Source organism: Pagrus major, chromosome 13 (assembly GCF_040436345.1).
Source record: "Pagrus major chromosome 13, Pma_NU_1.0".
NCBI lineage: Eukaryota > Metazoa > Chordata > Actinopteri > Spariformes > Sparidae > Pagrus > Pagrus major.
The window spans coordinates 17,961,322-17,982,974 of NC_133227.1; the positions used below are offsets into that span (position 1 = coordinate 17,961,322).

Genomic DNA, 21,653 nt, shown 5'->3' on the forward strand with positions numbered 1-21,653 from the left:
AAGTTAGTGATAAAATGAATATGAAAATTATAAATAAAACTCCAATATGGTGCTTGAACTGTCTGCCTTGCAGCCTTCCCTTCAATAGTCTGAACAACACAATGCATTCTGGGGTGACTGCATACAAATTCTACAATAGGGTATCTGGGTATTTTTTGCATACACAAAATCTGCTTACTATGCAGTTGAAACACACTACATACTCAACTTGATGTCATACTTAGTATAGTACATTAGTAGCCAATTTCGAACACACCCACAGATTTAATACACAAGGGATGGAAGAGTAATGAAGGACAGGTGAAACTAATCAGTGTAGGGTTAACAATGACACAGGCAGGAAACACACAAAGGTAATAAGTGAAGTATCTGAAACAAGAGAAGAAAAGAGCATATCAAAACAAAACTGAAAATGATAAATGAACACACATGGTAGTATTTATTGTGGGCTGTCTATTTTTTTTTATCATTTATTGTATACCACAAAGGAAACAGGATAGTAAGGAAGAAGTAGCATGTTCCACTGAAACTGAAGTTGACCGAATAAAAGATGAATACATTCTGGTTCTCTTACGTGCAAGATAAAGTTTCTGTTGAGCAATTTCTGTCAAGAAAAATAAAATTGCCTCAAAACATCTATTCATTATTCTCATGATCCATTGTTGATCTTTCAGCTGTTTTCACCCTTTGGCAGTGCACTTTGCAGCTCCTCGATCAGTGCTGGAAGAAAAAAACCCCAGAGAAATACATAGGTATAACACTATCATCTTTACAAGTAAATAGCTTCATAAGTTTACGTAATGACAATGGATGGCATACTTAGTTAGAACTCACCTTTGATAATCTCCTCCTTTACTTTTTGTAGTTCTTTTTTCACTTCTTCAAGGATTTCCTTCAAACACACATACATAACATTTTTTTGTAGGATCTCTGCTCATTATTAATATAGGCCACAACAGTTTCTGTGCCACACAAAGGAAACTGTGGTTTTTGATTAGTTAAAAGTTAATATTTTGCTATAAAACATTCATAACACAGAGCTTCATTGCTTTCTTGCAGGATATTGTTGTATTTTCAAATAGAGATCAAGGGACCAACCTGTTTGATTCGTTCCATATCAGTTTCCCTTCCTTCGCCATCTGAGTTCTTTTTCACCACCTTCATCCTAAGATAAAAATTAAATGCTTGAAAAAAATGTTTTTGTTTTGTTTTTGTTTTTGTTTTTTTGGGGGGGGGGGGGGTCCAGAGAGCTGGCCAGGAGAAGCAGCACAATGAATTTCAGACAGAAAAAACAGAAGCACTGAGAGACTGAGGGAAACAGATCAGCAGCAGTCAAAAACTAATGGAATTAGTAAATGTTGGATGTTGATGCTATCTTTAAAAATATATAATAGTAAAGTTAAATAATGTAATGATACATTTAAACAATCCAGTATGAAAGATAGAACATTTTCAAATTTGTTGAAAACCTGATGCTAAACTAAATTGCTGGCTTGAATTTGTGTGAAAAGCAGCTGAGTATGAAGACATAAAAAATGGGAAAGAGTGGAATTATGATTTGGATCTAAAACTTGAATCAAAGTCTATGTATTACAAGTGAATTGAAGTGGCAAAAATCTTAAAACTGGGTTTTTCCTCAAACCCCTCTTTTACTTTTTACTTTACTACTTTAGGACATTGAGAGTGCAGGTGCAGTGAGTCACACTTGCAGCCTTCTTGCAATAAATAAATCCAGGGAGCATTCACAATTTACTGTTACTGAAACTTTACAGTAGAATAAATGCAATATGGAAAACAGTGCAGTTCTTTCAGAGTTCTTGAACTTAAACTAGGGATGAGCTGTAAGGCTGAGGTCAATGACGGTATTTGCTGTTCCTTGCCTTCCCCTCACTGCGTGCCATAAGCACCAAGTTATAGTAGCACCCTCACCAGCTATGACCAGTGCACACATTTAAACAGGTTTTTTTTTTGGCTGCTTTAAATTTGTATTCATTTATTGTGCACATTTTGTGAAAGGATGCGTTGTGGGACCCACATACTTTCCTTATATACTTATACTTATGTTGAGTGTTCTCTTTCATTTTGTAGAGGCATTAGTTCATCAAAGGTCATACCATGTATGTTGGGTTTTAGTCTGCTTGTCCATGCAACTCCCATAGACTACAGTAGAACACCCTTCCTTCTTTTGTGGGGTGGAGTACCTGGGTGTTCACATGAACAATAAACTGGACTGGACAGACAACACAAATGCACAAATGACAGGAAAGGTCAACGCAGACTCTTCCTATTGAGGAGACTCAGGTCCTTTGGACTCCTGAGGACCTTTTTTGACTCTGTTGTGGCATTAGCCATTCTCTATGGAGTGGTCTGCTGGGGCAGAAGCATCACGACTGCTGAGAGGAAGAGACTAGACAAACTGATCAAGAAGGCCAGCTCTGTCTTGGGATGCCCCCTTGAGTCAGTGCAGGTGGTAGGAGAAAGGAGAAAGGAGGAAGATATCTAAGCTACCTTCCCCCCACCCTATGCAGCACACTCTGAGAGCACTGGAGAGGTCCCTCGCCGACAGGCTGCTTCCCCATAAGTGTGTGAAGGAGCGATATCGCAGGTCATTCCTTCCTGCTGCTGTTAGACTGTACAACCAGCACTGCTCCCAGTAGACCACACATACACCAAATCAACTTAAAACTGAAATCTCATTATCCAAATGTGCAGTTTCTGCATCTCAATGTGCAATGGTGTAAATATTCTTGTCAGTTTGCAATAGTGTAAATCTTTTTTTGTTTGTGTTATGTTGTTTATATTCTTTCTACTGCTTTTTGACATATATTTCTATATATTTTTTACATTTTTTATACTACTGTTTTAATTGATGTTCTCTATTTTTGCTATCCCCTTTGCTGCTGTAATATTGCAAATTTCCCTGTTGTGGGACTAATAAAGGATTATCTTATTTTTATAGGTTATCTGACATACAGACTGTTAAGTAAAAGAGGTTCAGTGAGTTTATTGTTGGAAAAGCGTGGAATGTCTAATGTCTTCAGACTACATGAGATGCTTGTAGTTGCAGGGCATCATCATGGCAACATGTTGCATTGAAGCAGAATACCAAAAGTCATTATAGCAGCTGACAAACAAGTTTTAGCCTCTTGCTATAATAATTGTCTCAAACAAAAACCACCAAATGTTGAGTGCTTTGTTTGTTGTAGTGAGTCATTTGCAAGCAGCACACCAGCAGTGATACCAGTGCAGAACTTTTGAAGCAGGGGGCACTGACAGGTAGTCTATTGGGATGGGAGAGAACCTTGGCAGCAGGTGGGAGCAGAGTGGAGATTGATACCTGGATCCAGAGGTGGTGCCGGAGTTAGAAGAGGGACTTTGGCTGCAGTCCCTTTGATTGTTGGTTAAGGATTTAGGCCTGTTGCAAAAACATGCACATCCCTTAAGGCAACTGCTGATTTGATATTTGAATTTGTATGGATTGGGGGGTTGTTATTTATCAGCAATATTATGGGTGTCTAGAGAAAGTATGTAATAATCAATTATGTGGATTGTGAAGACTTGTGAAGGCTTGATGGATCAGGCTCTTACCTTGGCATGGTGGCAGATTTTTCCTTGGTCTTTCCATCAATTTCTGTTGAAACACAGTATAATTGTATGTATCATTAAAGGGGAAATCCAGTATTTTTAAACCTGAGCCCGACATTTACACGTTTGGGTGTGTAAATGATTCATACTTACAAAAGTTTTGGAATTGGTCCAGTAGATCACCTCAGCTGGCAGCCGAGACACAGCTGCAATGGCTGCAATGGTTCCTACAGTACATAATCCTTTGGGGCAACTCTGACTGTCAAATTTATGTCCACTGAAAGTGCTTTCATTTGCCACTGTGGGAGTGAGGTTGCTATTCTAAGTGTCTGACAACATTACAGAAATTATTCCTACTGGAGAGAGACCTTTTTGTTAAATAATAAGATCCTTTTTGTAACCAGAATCATAAGTCTCGTCAAGGAGAAGTCTCACTCTGAAATCTCACTTGAAATGTTTCAGTTGTTGCCTCATGCAGATTGTTACCTAACCCTAACCCATCAGTTAAATAATCAGCCATGAATTGCAGATAAACTCTTGCTGGCAGTTCTTCTAAGTAAACTACAAACTCCTCTCTATGACTCTGACACATGATTCATGTTCCTCCAACAACTCATCCTTGAGATCACCAAATGAGACTCTGTTAGCTGAGGCGATCTGCTGGACCAATTCCAAAACTTTAGGTAAGTATGAATTATTTATACACCAAAACATGTGAATATAGGGCCCAGGGGTAAAAATACCTGAATTCCCCATTAAAGTACATCGAAATGAGATTAAATTAAATGTTTAGTTGTCCATTTTAGGACAAATATATTAAATATATTTTAAACACGTTATTCTATAATTAATCGAAAAGGGTTAAGTAGCATGTTTTCTTGTTATTTTTAAAACTGCTCTTTTGCAGTATCATGTGCTTGGAAGTCCCCCTCCAGTCCGTGTTTCTTCTCGTCTAACGGTCAACGTTCTCTCAACAGAGAATGGGTGTTGGTTAATAGTCATACATAGTTATCACCATATATGAGATCAACCCATTTGGGTCTTTTGCCCTTGCATCACACCCCCTTTTGGGTGAAAACAATCCTTTTAATTTGAATGGTGGTCAATATATATTCTAACGACTCTGCTAAATTAACAGCATAAAATAAGAAAACCATATGTCTTTTTAGGTATTAGCATCTAAAATACTATGTCAGGCAAGCAATTATATTATGTTGTTGCCGATCAATGATCGGCATCATTACAAAAAATAGTGGATGATGAGTGTCCTTTCAGTCCCATTCTTCATCAAGTAGACAAACCTGACACACACAACTACATTATTAAATGTCCAGGTCATTTTTTGTCATCTATCATCTTTTCTGTCATTAAGACTCTTTATGTTGCTGTTTTGTAATCTGTTCAATGTGACATCATTGTAAACTAATCACATCGCTGTGGTGAAGCAGAACCGCTTTCTCTGTCCCATTACTCCGAGCTGAGAGGAGGTGAAAACAGGTCAGTTTAGCTCCACTTCCAACATTAATTTATGCTTTTTACAAGGTTCATTATTAGAATGCAGGTCAGCTCGGTTTATGCGTATTATTAACATTAAAACACCCTTTGCTCCTGGTCTGATTCCATGTAGTTTGGTTTACCATAAACCAATCTCCAATCTAAAAGCAGGTGTTTTAAGGTTGGGCCTTTATTGTAACATCATTAACTTAACCTGTGATGAAGTGTTTGACACAGACAGACACATATTGACTGGCCGGGTCTCTCGGTTTACAATTTTCATCCTCTCTGTGGACAACGTGAAGCCACAGATCTCTTGTTAAACTGCCCTTCAGTCTTTGGAGTAGTGAATAAAATCATAACCTTTGGGATTTTTCATTGTTCGATGTGAAAAAAGCAACACAGTGTCTTTTAAACATGTCACTACTTGCAGTTTTCAATCTTGCGCCAGCACTTTCACAGCATTTGTTTTCACCCAAAAGGGGTCATGGGCGTTCTGAAGACAGGATGGTCTGCGTGGCTGATCTCATCTATTGCAACCAGACTGCTGTTCTGGCAAGGTCAACATCACTAGCATGGATTAGCGATGGCAAATTAGCATGGACAAGCAGCATTAAAGGGGACATATTATGCAAAACTCACTTTTTCCTTGGTTTAGTATGTATATTTGCATATCCGGAGTGCCTCCCCACCCCTTAAGCATAAGTTTCGACAACTAAGTCAATATTTTGTTGCCTGCCGGAGTCAGGAATTGAGTCTCTAAACGAGCCATTTGTATTTCACCCGGACTGTTACGTAACAGTCCGGGTGATTTAAATACTCCCGTCCTCGCGCTGGCTATCTCCTCCCACACTAAGTCAGCTACCTGACCGAGGATCCACCATTTTCTCGTTCTCGCTTCACTTGTACGCGACAGCCTGACCGCTACCATGTACAACCCGAAAGCCAAGCACTGCTGCTCTGTCTCCGGATGCACGGATCCTCCTGTTTCGCTACATCGCCTCCCTACCAAAGAGGATATCAGAGCGAAGTGGCTACATTTTATTTATCAGGGAAACGTCCCAGCTTCAGTGAGCAAAACCGTTATGGTCTGTGCCAGTCACTTCACGCCGGACTGCTTCAGCAACCAGGGTCAGGACTGGACGCTGGACTGGCAACAAGATTGTCCCTTAAAAGATGGATCCATACCCACTGTCAATGATGGAACTGTAAGTATTTAAAAAAACAGTGTAGTTTGTGTTACTTTGGCCGTTTAGCACATGAGCTAACGCTAACCGTCGATGTAAATATGAGGCTAAACTATCATTACATGTGAAGTTATCAACGTTGGGCTTACTGGCCGTAGTATACAGGATAATATTAATGTTACCAAACGTTAATTTGTCATATCAGCACTCTTTTAAAACATGACAGTGAATTGAGAAAATGAATTAGGATATTGAGATTTTATCGCTTTTAACCGGCCGGTGAACCACTGCTCGGCCGTGAACATGGGGAGGAGACGGTGTGAAATGTCTCAGTTGTTCGCGGACGGTGAGCTGCTGTTCCACCGTGAACATGGGGAGGAGATTGTATGAAATGGTCTTAGTTGTTAGCGGCCGGTGAGCTACTGTTCCACCGTGAACAAGCAGAGGAGATTGTAAGAAATCGTCTCAGTTGTTCGCGGATGGTGAGCTACGTTAATTCATTAGCATGTTGTGCTAAAGGACAGTGTGTTAGACGCCCAGGAGTAACTTTGCAGTCGAACGACTTCCTGTGTGTTGGTATACATGTAATATGTGTGTAGCGTTAGCTGCTGGCATGAGAGACCAGACCTGAGAGTCCCAAAACATTATCTGCAGTAAAGCAATCACTACTTTGTTTTGGAGCCAAAGACAGGGGTTATCTGCTACATGTCTGCTGTGCTACTATCGGTTATATGCAGGCATGGACACAGAAAAGTTGCTTCGCAAATGTGTATAACTCGTTGCCATGGTCATGCGATGCCATCCTCACGTCTTCCGCCCGGCAGGAAGAGGTGGGCGGCGCACGCAGTAGCTCATTAGCATTAAAGGGAAAGGCACTCAAACCAGCCACTTAGAGCAGGGCTGTGAAACTGGTGTGTAAACACCCCTGCTGTGCTCAATCCTTTGTTTTTTTCGACCAAAGCATGTTACTATCATTCCATTTAGACATCAAGGAACCATGTCAACAAGCAGAAATGAGCATAATATGTCACCTTTAATATTAGCAGGGATAGTGATAGCTGTGACTTTAAGCACAAAATTAAGTTTTTTGTCAAAAAATATTTGTCAAATAGTAAACAGTGTGGCTCATCAACATTACCAGGAAAGGACCCAAAAAAATATGAAATATCATAAAAATATCAAAATACACTCGAGGGGGGCTTTAAGTGTGACAATGAAAAGATATCAGTACAATGAAAGGTATTTACATAACTATATTACAGTCCTGCAAGAGGAGTGAAAGTGACATTACTCACCTCCTGGTCCTGAAACTTTTGATATTGAGGAGTCAGTATCCTCCTGCAGTCATTTAAAGACATTTCAAAGTTATCAATTACTCATATCTTAAATCTTACTGCTCATTCTACAAAAGTTACAGAATAATGACAGGAAATCCAGTTATCCTGAAGTCACTGACAGGACACTTACATTGCAAGATTCTACCTTCCTTGAAGTCGGATTGTCAGCAGCTTTCCTCCTATTTAAAATAATTGTATTATAGACATTCCATAATATCAGATAATCACATGCATATCTGTCTTGGATGACTCTGAAGTAGTAACTTGCCTTCTAGCAAGGATGGCACTCATTTCTCCCATTAGATTACCACCTCCACCTCCACCTGATGACAGTGCTGGGGCTGCTGCTTCTCCCTCATCCTGGATATACAAAAACAGTCATTATGTTCAAAGGATACTAAGTGCTATATCATAGGTAATTGGACTTGTTTCAGTTTCTTGAAGACGTTTCACCTCTCATCCAAGAGGCTTCTTAAGTTCAGTTCTTAACCTGGATGATTGAGAACCTTCATCAACAAGTTCAAAGGAATTCAGCTTCTCACTGTGTCATTCACAAATTGATTTGTGCCAAACTATATCTTAGCATAGCATAGTCTGGGTGAGTACTTGATTGTGATTGGCTGCAGGGTGTCAATTAAGTTTTGATATACAGACACTCTTGAATCAAGTAGTTCAAGTGAAACTGTTTGTTCACCATTCTAAATTAATACACCATAGCCTGTATCTAAAATGAGTGGCACTGGTGTTACACCCTGAAAAGGGGAAATATCAATAAAGATGCTCAGACACAATGCATCCTCTTTGGCAGCTTCATTGAGAATAAATTGTTTCAAAAGTATTAACAGAAGGTACAAAAGTTACACATCTTTACATTTGAATTATTTTCTCCATGTTCACCAAGTTCTTTTTAACAGGTATACTGTACAAATACAACAGGTAAGTACACATAAAAAGGGTCTATAAATAAACATACATTTAAATTATCCAACTTAATTGTACACTTGTGTTTGTTCTTGTTATATTCCGACCAGTTAGGAATCCAAACATAAAAAAAAGCATTAAGAGCATAAATAATCATTCTGTACCTGAAAAGGGCAATACAGTTGCTCAGACACAGTGCTTCCTCTTTGGCAGTTTCATTTAGAATGAAGCACTGTGGCTGAGAGCTCCTTCCCTCCACACTGCAGGCGTAACTAATCAATCACAAGCATCATCTCTTAAAAGGCTCAACAGGTGGATCCCAGATTAGCTCATCTGACAGGTAGGTATATTTATAACCCTTTTAAGTTTTTTAACCTTGTTTTTAACCTCTTTCACAGGAAATACATGTTTTAACCTTTTTCACAATTTTAACCTTATTCACATAAATGTGAAATTATGAATTATCAATGGATAATTTATGGCTGACCTATTTATAAATGACTTCTCTTATCACTTATGACTGTTTTTAACGAGTGATTTTAATGGCTTTTTACTGCCTTATGAACTTCAGAATCAGTCTATCAAACACTCCCCTTCAAAATTTGATGTAGTCCCAACATCCTAACCTTTATGAACCCAGGGCTTTAATTCAGCTATGTTCTAGTTGTCTTAACTGTGTCTCGGGGTGATAGCAATGCAGTGACTGTTCTTGGCAATACTGCCTGTACATGAATTCACATTTATTTTCATCAGGGTCTGGATACAGGGTTACGGAATCCTCGTTGTGTGCTTCTTCAACTGGTTGAAGACCCTCATTCTAATCATCTTCCTGCACTACATTCTCCTGCTGTGTCTCAGACTCATTTGTGTTTGTTATTGGCCTTCCTCAACCATTGAATCTTCAGTGTTCAACACTGGTGACTCTTGGTCAATATCCTCTTGTGTGTCGGTATATTCAATGGTCCTGCCAACCATGGACACCTGAGGCTGTACAACTGGCTTATCATAGTACCCCACTAGAGGTGGGCCAATAGGACCTTTTACAAACTGTCGTTATCAGCTGAACTTGGCTCCAATGGTGTCCGATGGCTGCGCAGCCTCCACCGACGGCGGGGGAGTACGTCACAGTTTTGCATGGAGTCAATACTCATCATTTGAGGGACACTTCTGCTGAAGAAATCTAAATCCTCTTACTCTCCCTCTCCCTCTTAATCTAAAGTAAACAAATTGACACAGACAGGTAACTGCTATACATTAACATTAGATATGCAGCAGCCATACAGGCGTGACAGACTTTAATTGTAATTTAATGTAACATTTTTCAATGTAGACTAAGAGACTAACGTTATATCAGAGATCTTTTTTTAAGTAATTCTCCATTCCAATACCTTCCACGCATTACACTGGCGATAGGGTCAGAAAATATGGGCTACTGTTAAATCTTTGTGGTCATGGGGTAATGTTAAATGTTGGAACAGATGATTTTACCGGAGGCTGACAAGTGTGGTATTCAAGTCATATGTAGTCTCGCATAGCCAGACCTCTCTCATCGGACCCCTTTTCAGTTTATCTAGTCTCGAATATATAATGCAACACCATCACCTTGTCAATGATAGGGACAAGGCACTGAAGGCAGGCAGGAGCAGAATCCATTCTGTTAATGTTAGGTTACTTAATACTGTGCTTACCAATGTGGTGTTGTCTCGACGTTCCGGTCAGGCAGCGCCATGTAAAGACAGAGTTTTGCAGATCTACTAACATCAGAATACTACTCTCTTCATACCACTAACAACTTCACACGCTTAGATAAAAAGTTAAGTTATGTCGATAATCTCTGCCAAGAAAACCTCAAGGAAGCAACAAGTTGGACTCGGAGGAGAAGGCTAACGCTAATGCTATTGCTAGCACAGCAGAGGTCTCTGACAAGCCCAACGACCAGCACGTCCTGCTACTGGCCATCGAGTCTTTAAAACAAGACCTGATGGCAAAAATGGAAGAAAAGGCAACAGCACAGTCGGCGGAACTTCGCGGCCAAACTATCCAGATTCGGACAGAATTTCGTAGTGCAGTGGAACAATTCAATAAAAGAATGGAGGCAACCAATCACCTCCCTGGAGTCTAATGTCCGCAGCATTGAGAAAGAACTGGCCAAACTGAGGGACCGATGCGAAGATCTAGAGGCAAGATCACGGCGCTGCAATATCCGCATCATGGGGGTGGGGTCCAGGGCGGCATTCCGAAGGGCCGCCATTCCGAACGTTCACTTTCATGTTTCGGAATGCCGGCCCTTAATTATTTTTGAAAAAAGGTCGCCATTCCGAACCTGAAACCCTAACCTTAACCATAACCCGGTCGGAATGGCGGTCCTTCGGAATGGCGGTCCTTCGGAACGGGTGTCGCCCCCCATGGGGGTGAAGGAGGGACGCAAGCATGGGAAACTTCCCTCTCAGCACCAAACTCTCCACAAAAAAAAAACAGTCGCAAGACAACCTTTCACCGCGGGCAATAGTAGTGAAATGCCACTATTTCACAGAAAAAGAGTCGCTGTTAAAGAGGGCCATCGAAATGATGACGGTGACCAGATATGAATCCTGCCGGACTTTACCCAGGCCGTAAGTAAACAACGAGCTGCTTTTTCCGAAGTGAGGGGCTTGCTCCGTGGCTGTGAAGGAGTCCGCTACGGCCTGAGATACCCAGCGATATTAAGAATCACAACACCGGACGGACTGTTTTGTTTTGTTTCTCTTAACCCTTTAACACTGCCGGTATCGTCGCCGATAGGATTATACATGCGTTGCTCTCATTGCTGTAATTCCTAGACCGTTTGTGCTATCGAAAAAATCAAAAAAAAAATTCAAAATTTCAACAGTTCATGAAAGCTGAGACTCTGGCCTTTTCAATCATATATGGGTTATATATGATTGTTATATATATGGGAGACAAAAAGCACACAGAGAGGAGGAAGATGGAGAGGAGAGAAGGACGGCAGACGCGGACATTTTCAGCATTTTACGAGAAGTTTTTATGCTAATTGTGTGGCATTTGAGCATAATTGTGAGAGCAAGTCAAAGTTTGCATTGGGGAAGGGGCTCTCCTATGATGTGGTGGCATCACTGGTCAACAAAGACTTCCTGGGATCTGGCTACATTGTCTACTGTGACAACTTCTACACAAGTCCCCTCCTCTTCCGACACTTGGACCAGCAGGGATTTGGAGCTTGTGGGACATACAGGCAGGGAAGAGTTGGTGTTCCATCCATTCAGAAAAATAATTTGCACAAAAAGTCACCAAGAGGCTCAATTCGCTGGATTCGGGACGGTGACCTTTTATTTGTGAAGTGGATGGACACCAGAGAAGTCTCCCTTTGTACTAACATCCACCCTGTGTATAGTGGGGAAACAGTGATGCGCTGGCAGAAGGCAGATGATGGGCAACATCAGAGGGTCCCTTTCCCCAGACCCACAGCAGTGGCAGAATATAACAAGTACATGGGAGGAGTGGACACGTTGGATCAAATGCTGGGTACCAACTCAGTCCATCACAAAACAAAGAAATGGTACATTACTGTTTTCCAGCATTTTCTGGACATTGCTGTGACAAACAGTTACATAATTCACAAAGAATTATGTGTCAGCTAGCAGCAGAAGCACATGTGTCGCCAGAACTTCCAGGAAGAGCTCTCTGCGCAGCTCCTATGAGTTCCACTGGATGGCAAGCCCAAGGAGACCACCAGTCACAACCACTTCCCTGTCCCCGCAAGCAACAGACAGGGCAAATCACAGAGAGCCAGCAGGGGGCGACGACAGTGCACTCTGTGCAAAAGGTGCACTCCCTGGAAGTGTGAGGAGTGCCTGCAGCTGAAGAGGAACTGCTTCAGGGAGTACCACAAAGGCCAAAAAACGCCTGGACATTTTTAGGCAAAACAGGCCAAAATATAAAAACTACCCAAAGGCTCACAAACTAGCCAAGGCTCACAAACTTTCTTGGACAGATGTTTTGTAGTTAAAATTTCAAATGAACATGTGTAATATTTTTGTCTATGTGTAAATACAGTTTCTACTTTACTAAAAACCTGTTAAATCCAATTTCGTTTTGTGTTTTCTTAACTTTTAAACTGTTATTACACACTCAAAACATACAGTAATGTCAAATAATTGCCAGATATTGAAAGTTGAAGTAATCCTGGAAAAAGGGGCAAAAGCATTTACTCATAGCACATTTTCTGACATTTTTACAGCCAAAACAACAAAATAAATCCAGGCGGCCTGTTTGAGGCTTAGGTGTTAAATTAATTCTTTTTATGTTTTTCTTTTCTTTTTAATGCTATACAGTATATAGCAATGGAACGTGCAATGGTGACCACATGAATTTCCCACTGGGATAATAAAGTTTACCTTGACCCTTGACCGGGGACAGCTTCAGGGACCCAAAGCAAGTTATGGAGTTTGTTTGGAAGGTGGTGAGTAAGGACTTATAAGGGTTGTGTCTCGGTATATTCAGCGTGTCATCCGACATATTTACAGTATTTTTGGGTAGTCATACGCACATAAGGAAAAGTGTAACGTGAGCCGATACCACCTATGCCACGGACAATATCATGAACAATACCACAGATACGTGAACGTATGGGACACTTTTAGTTTGTTGTATTACAACGTGTTGAGAACTATTTAGGTCCACATGTGAAATGTTTTATTTTATCATATTTTATTTGGTTTTGCTGGCTTGGCACAAGCAGAGAGGACCGGATCAAGAGCCGGGCCATAGAAAATATATGTGAGATTATTAGGCAGTTTCTTTATCACATTGTTATATAATATGTTGAGAATATCTCATTTCCAGAGTTGAGGGGAATATCTCACACTAATTTGAGGAGTATAACGGCGGTACATACCATATAAAGGTTAATGTGTACAGAAATATTAAACTAATTGAAGAGATCAGTAAGGTCGAGTTCTACGTTAGTTCCTGTGTGGAGCTCGCATGGTAAGCAGTTTAGGAGAAGAGGCTGACTGGAAGTGCAAGCAGTCTCCACGCGAGGGACAGGCTTTATTTGTGTTCACCATGTTGAACATTTGTAAGAATGAGAGTTGCATTTTACTGTGTGTTCCCTCTTTCTTCTGTTCAGCTTTATCTGGAAATCTGCAAAGCAGTCTTTTCAAAACCAATGGCAGGGATCAGCCAGTGGCATTACGTGAGAGGCAGCCCTCATGATGGTTAGAGATATAGCCAGGGCTGACACCACACTGGTGAATTGGAATGTGAGAGGACTAAAGCATCCGATCAAGCGAGGCAAGGTATTCTCCCATCTATGCAGACTATGAACCGATATAGTATATTTGCAAGAAACTAATTTATTGAACAGAGACCATACCAAACTCCGTACAGGAGGATTTTCACAGATCTTCCACTCTGACTTCAATGGCAAAAGCTGAGGGGTGGCCATTCTTCTCCACCAAGACATACAGTTGGAAGAGTCCAACACCATAAGGGACAAAAAAAGGTCGCTACATAATCATTCAAGGAAAACTGTTCGGTAGCCCAGTAGTGCTTGCTGTCACGGGTATGGTGAGGACCCAAAAGCAGCAAAGGCAGGCGGGATATCAGTCGGTAATGACCTTTATTTATCACTGGAGTCTTTAACAGTTTATACAGTGACAGGGAGAAAAGTCTTGGCTCACAGTGATCTGCGAGATCTGAGAAGGAGTGAGCCTGGCGTCGCTGACTGAAGTCAAAGCCAACAACAGGTGGATTACCTAGCAGGCAGACAGGTCCAGTGGTGAGCTGTGTAGCCACCGAGCCGAGCAGGTGTGTAACCTGGAGGGGATAGGCGAAACTCGTGGTCGAAGACAGAAGGCTGAGGTAACATCCAGGGCAGAGACGAGGTCGGCAGGTCGGGGACAGACGAGGTCGGCAACAGGTGATCAGTCCGGGGAAAAACGCTGGAAAGTCAGGCATGACACGAGAACAATCTGGCACTGAAGCAGAGACAGGAGCAGGCTTAAATGCAGCCAGGGCTGTCACAGATGTGGAGAGTTGGCCTGATGAGGAGGTGTGGCTGACTGGCAGAGTGGAGCAGAGACAGGTGAGTGGAATGATACCAGCAGACAGGAGATGAGCAGACTGTGACACTTGCGAATGTGTATGCTTTCTTCAGTAATCTCTTTTCAGTCTTACCTGATTTGGATCGCATGATTTAATATTAGGGGGAGATCTAAACTGTGTCTTACATCCAGCATTAAATTGTTCGAGCTCAAAGATTGCCAAACCTAGCAAATCTGCACGTTGCATAAATACATTTCTCCAAGCCTATGGTGTGAGTGACCCCTGGAGATTCAAATACCCAATGTCCAGACAGTTTTCTTTTTCTCTCCTGTACACCAGACGTACTCTAGAATTGATTATTTCTTAATAGACCAGAGACTACTGCCCTTAATTACACAAGTGGAATACAACAACATAGTCATATCAGATCACTGTCCGGTACTTTTGAAGCTCTGCTTTCCAGAAAACACACCTCCCCAGCGCACATGGTGCCTGAACCCAAGACTACTGGCAGAAAAAACACTTTGTTGACTTCATTGATACACACATAGACCTATTTCTCGAAACAAACAAGTCCCCCGAGATGGGCTACTGCACCTTATGGGAAACTATGAAAGTGTATTTGAGGGGACAGGTGATACCCTATAGCGCAGGGGGAAATAAAAATAAAACCAAACAGGCTGCAGAGTTGCTTGACAGAATCAAAGTGGTTGACCAATTACATGCAACATCACCTTCTGAAAACCTATACAGATAGAGGATCTCACTCCAGACAGAATTTGAAGCCCTGATAACGCTACAGATCTCTATCTGAAATCACAATTTTTCTGAACATGGGGACCGTGCTAGTAAGCTTTTGTGTCACCAACTCAAACATTGCAGAAATAAAACCTGTTGTTGCTGACTAAGAGATGGGGAGGGTAATATGGTTTTGGACCAAAGAAACATCAATGCACAGTGTAAGTCTTTTTATGAAAACCTGTATACCTCAGAAGCAAGTAACACAGAATTAATAGAGGACTTTTTCAGTAAGTTGAAGATGCCCTCCCTGGATGAATTGGACAAAACTAGACTGGAAAGTAGCATAACATAGCAGAGATTGATAGTGCAATTAAAAATCTGAAACCTGGAAAGGCACCAGGCCCTGATGGGTTCCCAATAGAATTATTTAAGAAATTTGCTCCCAAATTACTCCCATTACTGCCAAAGGTACTTGAAGAAGTCCTGGATAAAAAGGCTCTCCCCCCTACTACATGACTATGACACAGGCCTCTATCCTATTTTTGATGGGGGGGGGGACTACATAAAGTATCGCTCTATTCGGATGATTTTCTCCTTTTCATCTCAAATCCATATACCACAATACTGATTGCACTGGATCTGAGTTTGGAAGAATATCAGGATACAAGATAAATTTTACAAAATGTGTTCTGTTCCCCATAAATGATAAAGCACTCCAAATGTCATTTCAGAGTTTCCCCTTCTCCGTTTGCAGGGATAGCTTTAATTATATTTGGCTTTGTGTGTCACCTCTGAGTACAGGGATCTGTTTGACAACAACATTAAAACAATAGGGCCAAGCAAGACATGGAGAGGTGGTTGACTCTCCCCTTGTCGCTCTCCGGCAGGATCAATTCTGTAAAGATGACTATCATGCCCAGATTTTTATTTCTGCTTCAAACAATCCCACTCTCAGGGGCGGCTGTAGCTCAGTGGGTAGAGCAGGTAACTAGCGATCAGAAGGTCGCTGGTCCCTGGGCGGAACTACATGTCGAAGTATCCTTGAGCAAGATACTGAACCCCAAAATTGCTCCTGATGTGCAGATGGCACCTTAAGTGGCAGCCTCTGCCATCAGAAAGGGCCCTGTGATGAGCTGGCGACTCGTCCAGGGGTGTACCCTGGCCTTCGCCCATAGAGTAACTGGGATTGGCTCCAGTAACGCCCGCAAGGCGGTATAGGTGGTAACATCCCCGCGACCCTCACGGAAAAGCGGCAGATAATGAGATGAGACGAGATGAGAGACAATCCCACTCTTTATTCCGAAATCCTTCTTTAAAGAATTAAATAACTGCATGTCTGTGTTTATTTGGAATAAAACTGTACCCCGAATAAGGAAAGAATACTTGGAAAGACAAAAGGAGGAGGGTGGCCTATTCCTACCCAATTATTTATATCATTATTGGGCGGCTAACTTCCATAAATTGATATTTCTGGTCTGATTTATCTGAGGATGACTCTCCAGTTTGGGCTCATATGGAGCAACACTCAAGTAAATCCAGTGTCACTTTGTTCCTTGATTTGTGCCCAGCTACCTCTAAGCAAACGTCACTGGACTAACAACCCAATTGTTCGCAGTTCTTTAAAGATATGGTCTCAGTTTAGAACTCATTTTAAATGTACACAAGCCCTCGTCTCCTCCCCTATCTTGGCAAACGTCAATTTCACTCCATCCCTTGTGGATCCATCCTTTCAGTTGTGACATAGACGTGGGATCGTGGGAGTGAAGGACCTCTTTAAGGATGGCCACTTTATATCTTTTGAACAGCTAAAGAGGGACTTTAATATTCCCCAGTCAGATTTCTTTAGATACCTACAGGTGCGTAGCTCTGTCAAAACACACTTCTCCCTAATAAGTCCACAGTGTTCTTGGATAGATAAGTATGGATCCGGTTGGCAGAGTACTGGTATCTGCATTATATGATAGCATTCAGAGGGCTGCCTCCCTATCACTCAATCACTTAACAAGGCAGTGGGAAGAAGAGTTGGGAATTACTATATCAGACACTGACTGGCAGGCTGCAGTCACACTGGTTCACTCCTCGTCTCTGTGCATTTGACATGGGTTGATAATATTTAAGGTTCTGGATAGGCTGCATCTCTCTGCAAGTAAGTTGGCCATCCTCTATCCCGGTTTAGACCTGCATTAGATGCAGTGAAGACCCAGCCAGCCTCAGTCATATGTTTTGGCTATGTCCCACACTGATGCCATTCTGGAAAGATATATTAAACACATTTGCATATACGTGTAATGTGACTATAGATCCTAACCCACTGACTGCATTGTTTGGTTAAGTCCCACAGGGAACACCAATTACAAAATACCATGCTGTAACCATAGCATTTTCTACATTATTAGCTAGACGCTTGATACTTAGCAGTTGGAAGAAAGCTGTGCCACCATCTCACAGGCGCTGGGTGGAGGAGGTAATGGCACACCTTAAACTTGAACAACTTAGATACACTGCACAGGGCTCCACCCAAAAGTATTATAAATCTGGCAACTATTTCTTAATTACTTTGAGACTGAGTTCCCAGCTATCATCGCAACATAACCAGTCCCTTTCCCTCCTTTTTTATTTACCTATCTTTTTATTTACTTGTTTTTAAAAATCCATTAATTTATTTATTTTCTGCCCCCTTTTAATTTTCTCATTCATGTCAATTCTTTGCACTAAAGTGGTGTTTCACCTCACAGAATTGAAGTTATAATCTATTTTGTTTATGTTTCTATGTCTTTGTTTATTTGTGAGTGCCACTGTGTTGATGTTTGTGATAACGGGTGTAAAAATCAATAAAAATATTTGAGTAATGATAATGTGGAGTTGTCTCTTCCAAATAATCCAGCCACGTAACTATCCATCCATGAATGAAATGAAATCGCACACTTTAGGATTGTCCTTACCCCAGGAATATGCACAAACATGAATGGTTTGTAAGAGTGGCATTTAACAATGTAATGAGATGCGTAACAGAAGTAATCCTGGCCAGTTCAGCCACAGAACAGTTCATGTAATCCACTAAATCACTCATTTCTAGATCTTGATCCTGCGCATCTAAAAGGTTACTCTATTTTACTAATGTTACAAATCCCAAGCATCCTCATCATCTTCCTCTTCCTAGTTTGTGTTTTCTGTGGTTGTCTCTGTGATCTTTTTCTTTTGATTAGATGCTCCTTTTGGCTGGATTTCCAAAGGTAAATGATCGGGATGCAACACTGAGCTTTTTACTTTTCCATCATAATGTCTTTTACTTCACTCTGTTGACTTTGCATTCTCTTGTACTATTTCATATGCTTTCTACATTTTTCCTCTCCATTTCTCCCTGATGCCTGATGGTCTACTTTGCCTGTCTCAAAGGTGAGACCAAACAGGAGATCAATAGGTAACTTTGTGGACCTTCCGAATAGAAGGCAAAAGGGGGAGAAACCTGCTACCTCAAATTGTGTGCAGTTATATGCATAGATCCACTAGTTCAAGGATTCTTTCCAGTTTGTTTTCTGTTTGTCAGTAAGTGACTTTCACATTTGTAACAGTGTTCTGTTGAAGTGTTCGACTTGCCCATTTCCTAGCAGGTGATAGCGTGTCGTTCGCGATCCTAGTACACCACAGTTCTTTTTCAGCTAGACAAGAGCTGGTTCTCACATTCTCCACCTTGATCATGGCCTATCTGTGCTGGCAGTCCAAACTTCAGGGCATAACCGTTGAATATTCGATCAACGACAGGCAGACCTGGAGCCTACGCAAAACAAGTGATGTGATCAACTATTACCAATACATACTTCTATCTGCCTTTACATTTGTCCAGGTGGAGAAAATCTGTTGACACCAGTTTAAATGTCTGCTTGGTAATGATGCTGGTGAGAGGTGCCCTTGTTTCTTCACATGGTCACTGTCTTTCTGCAAAGAATGCCATCTTCATCGACATGAAGTATTTCCCATTCACGCAGTGGGCTCTTGCTTTGCATACTGAGGGCATTAAGTTCATACCCTGATGGCTTGTTGCCTTTGGGTTTGCATTGCGTTACTGGACCAATGTTATCCAGTGTTGTCATCTTGCTGTGATTGTCTGATCTCAGTATCTGAGAATGGCTTGTGCATCTCACTCACAGCTGTACATCAGAGAGGAGTAAGCACTGGACAGACTCACAATGAGCTGGAGTCTTGAGCCTCAACAACTAGGGTTGTCACTGCCACACAATCTGGTGCAAGTTCTTCAGTACACTGTCTGTACACACTGTCATTTTTACAGACATTCCTGACAGACTAGCGGCATCCACATTTTCTTGCCCGCATGATATTGGATAGTATTGAAGTCTGCAAGCTCTGCAACCCATCTGCATTTGGTTGCATTGACCTTGGCACTTGAGGACATATGTGAGAGGATTATTATCACTGAATACAGTGAAAGTAGGTGTATGATACAGGTAATCTCTGAGTTTTTCTGTGACTGCCCACTTTAAGGCGAGAAATTCCAAATTTCCTGAGTGGAGATGGTAATTCCATTCAGCGGCAGTCAGTGTTCGGGAACCATGGGCTATCACACAGAGTTTGTAACCTTATCGTTGGTATAGAACTGCCTCCAGGTCTTGGTTTGAGACATCTGTCAGTCCACACAATTGGTTTGCGTTAGCCCCCCTCCTATCTGGCCCGTGACCTGATGTCAAAAATATAATGTAATCTGGCCCACAAAATTATTCTTTTAATTAAATTTTTTTTTAGTCGTTTCACACCAATTTAAACTACCCCCTCTTATGCAATTGAAATAAAAAACACAATTATATTTTAAAAAATGTATTTAATGTGATGCAAAATATGTAATGGCAAAGGTCACGGGTGCCCACACTGCTCGAGTTGTACTTGTTTGGCTGTGAAAACCAAAGATGTCTCTTTCCAAACCACAAAGAAAAGTGAATGATAAACACAGACAGTTTCAAGACTGGTTTCTATTACAATATTTTTTCCTGGAGTTCAGTGGAAATGCTATCTGCCTGATTTGCAAGGAAAAACTTGCCATTCTAAAGGATAAGTATATAATATAATCTCAAGTGTCATTACTTGACTGAACAGCGAGAACAACATGAAAAGTACCAGGCAGAAGAGAGGAAAAGAAGAAAGACTATCGTCTCAGCAAGGTCTTTTCCATAAAGCGAAGAAAGACGCTGATGCTGCAGCTGAAGCAAGTTATTTGGTGAGTGAATTAAGCCTTTAACCGTAGGGCCGTTTCTGAAGGACTGCATGTTGCAAGTCACTGATATTCTATGTCCAGAAAAGAAGAGCTTGTTCAACAATATCTCTCTATTGGCAAACACAGAGCAGATTAACGAGTTATCAAGTGACATTTATGAACAGTTACGAGACAAAGCCCAAAGTTTCACTGCATACTCTGTGGTGCTTAATGAAAGCACAGACTGGGACCAACAATGCACAGCTAGCCATTTTCATCGGGAGTATTAATAACAATGCATGGCCGTACCACAGCTAAGGATATATTTCAGCAGCTGTGCGGTGCGATTGAGCGGGCTGGTTTACCATGGAACAGACTGGTAGGCATTCGCACTGATGGAGCCCCGTCCAAAAAACCGGACTGGTAGTGCTGGTTGTTTTGCACTGCATTATACATCATCAGGCACCGTGAAGCAAATGCTTGAAATTTGAACAGGTCATGTCTGTTGTCCTGAAATATATCAATTACATCAGGTCCAGGAGTTTACAGCACTGCCAGTTCCGGCCCTTTTTAGAAGAAATCGAGTCAGCGTATGGTGATGTACTTTACTGAGGTACACTGGTGCAGCAGGGGGACTGGCTTGAAGAGTTTGAGTTAAGAGCAGAGGTGAAAAAATTCATGAAAGATGGCAGAATGGATGTTCCCGAACTTGATGATCCAAAATGGACCATGGATCTTGCATATATAAGGGCTGTCAAATGATTAAAATATTTAATTGCGATTAATCGCATGATTTTCCATAGTTACCTCACAATTAATCGCAAATTAATCACACATTTTTAATCTATTCTAAATGTACCTAAAGGGTACATAAAGGGATACATTTTTCAAGTTTTTCATACTCTTTTCAATATGGGAGTGGACAAAAATATTCTTGCTTTATGCAAATATATGTTTATTATTATTGCAACAATCCAAAACAATGACAAATACTGTCAAGAATATTCTCCAGCTGTAAATTATTTCAAGCAGATGTTGTCCTTTACAATGTTGATCTGCCTTTGGCGAGGGGGAGAAGGGCTCAAGTCCATTTTGCTAGTTAAAAGTCAGATAATCTGGGCGCAAAGTGAGGCACATGGC

The 21,653-nt window shown here is 41.3% G+C and overlaps 1 protein-coding gene across 2 annotated transcripts in view; it reads right to left on the reverse strand.

Moving 5' to 3' along the window:
* Window positions 1–438: 438 nt before the first annotated feature.
* Window positions 439–21,653, reverse strand: part of LOC141006573 (vasodilator-stimulated phosphoprotein-like) — a 32,971-nt gene continuing 11,756 nt past the window's right edge. The window contains exons 6-13 of one of the 2 annotated variants that reach the window (XM_073478781.1): window positions 7,872–7,963; window positions 7,734–7,782; window positions 7,562–7,604; window positions 3,589–3,631; window positions 3,338–3,415; window positions 1,099–1,165; window positions 835–892; window positions 439–720 (exon numbers count right to left, since the gene is read on the reverse strand). In XM_073478781.1, coding sequence (XP_073334882.1) covers window positions 671–720; window positions 835–892; window positions 1,099–1,165; window positions 3,338–3,415; window positions 3,589–3,631; window positions 7,562–7,604; window positions 7,734–7,782; window positions 7,872–7,963 — 480 coding nt within the window. In that variant the 3' untranslated portion in view covers window positions 439–670. The remainder of the gene's footprint in view (window positions 721–834; window positions 893–1,098; window positions 1,166–3,337; window positions 3,416–3,588; window positions 3,632–7,561; window positions 7,605–7,733; window positions 7,783–7,871; window positions 7,964–21,653) is intronic. The other variant, XM_073478782.1, reaches the window with a different exon arrangement.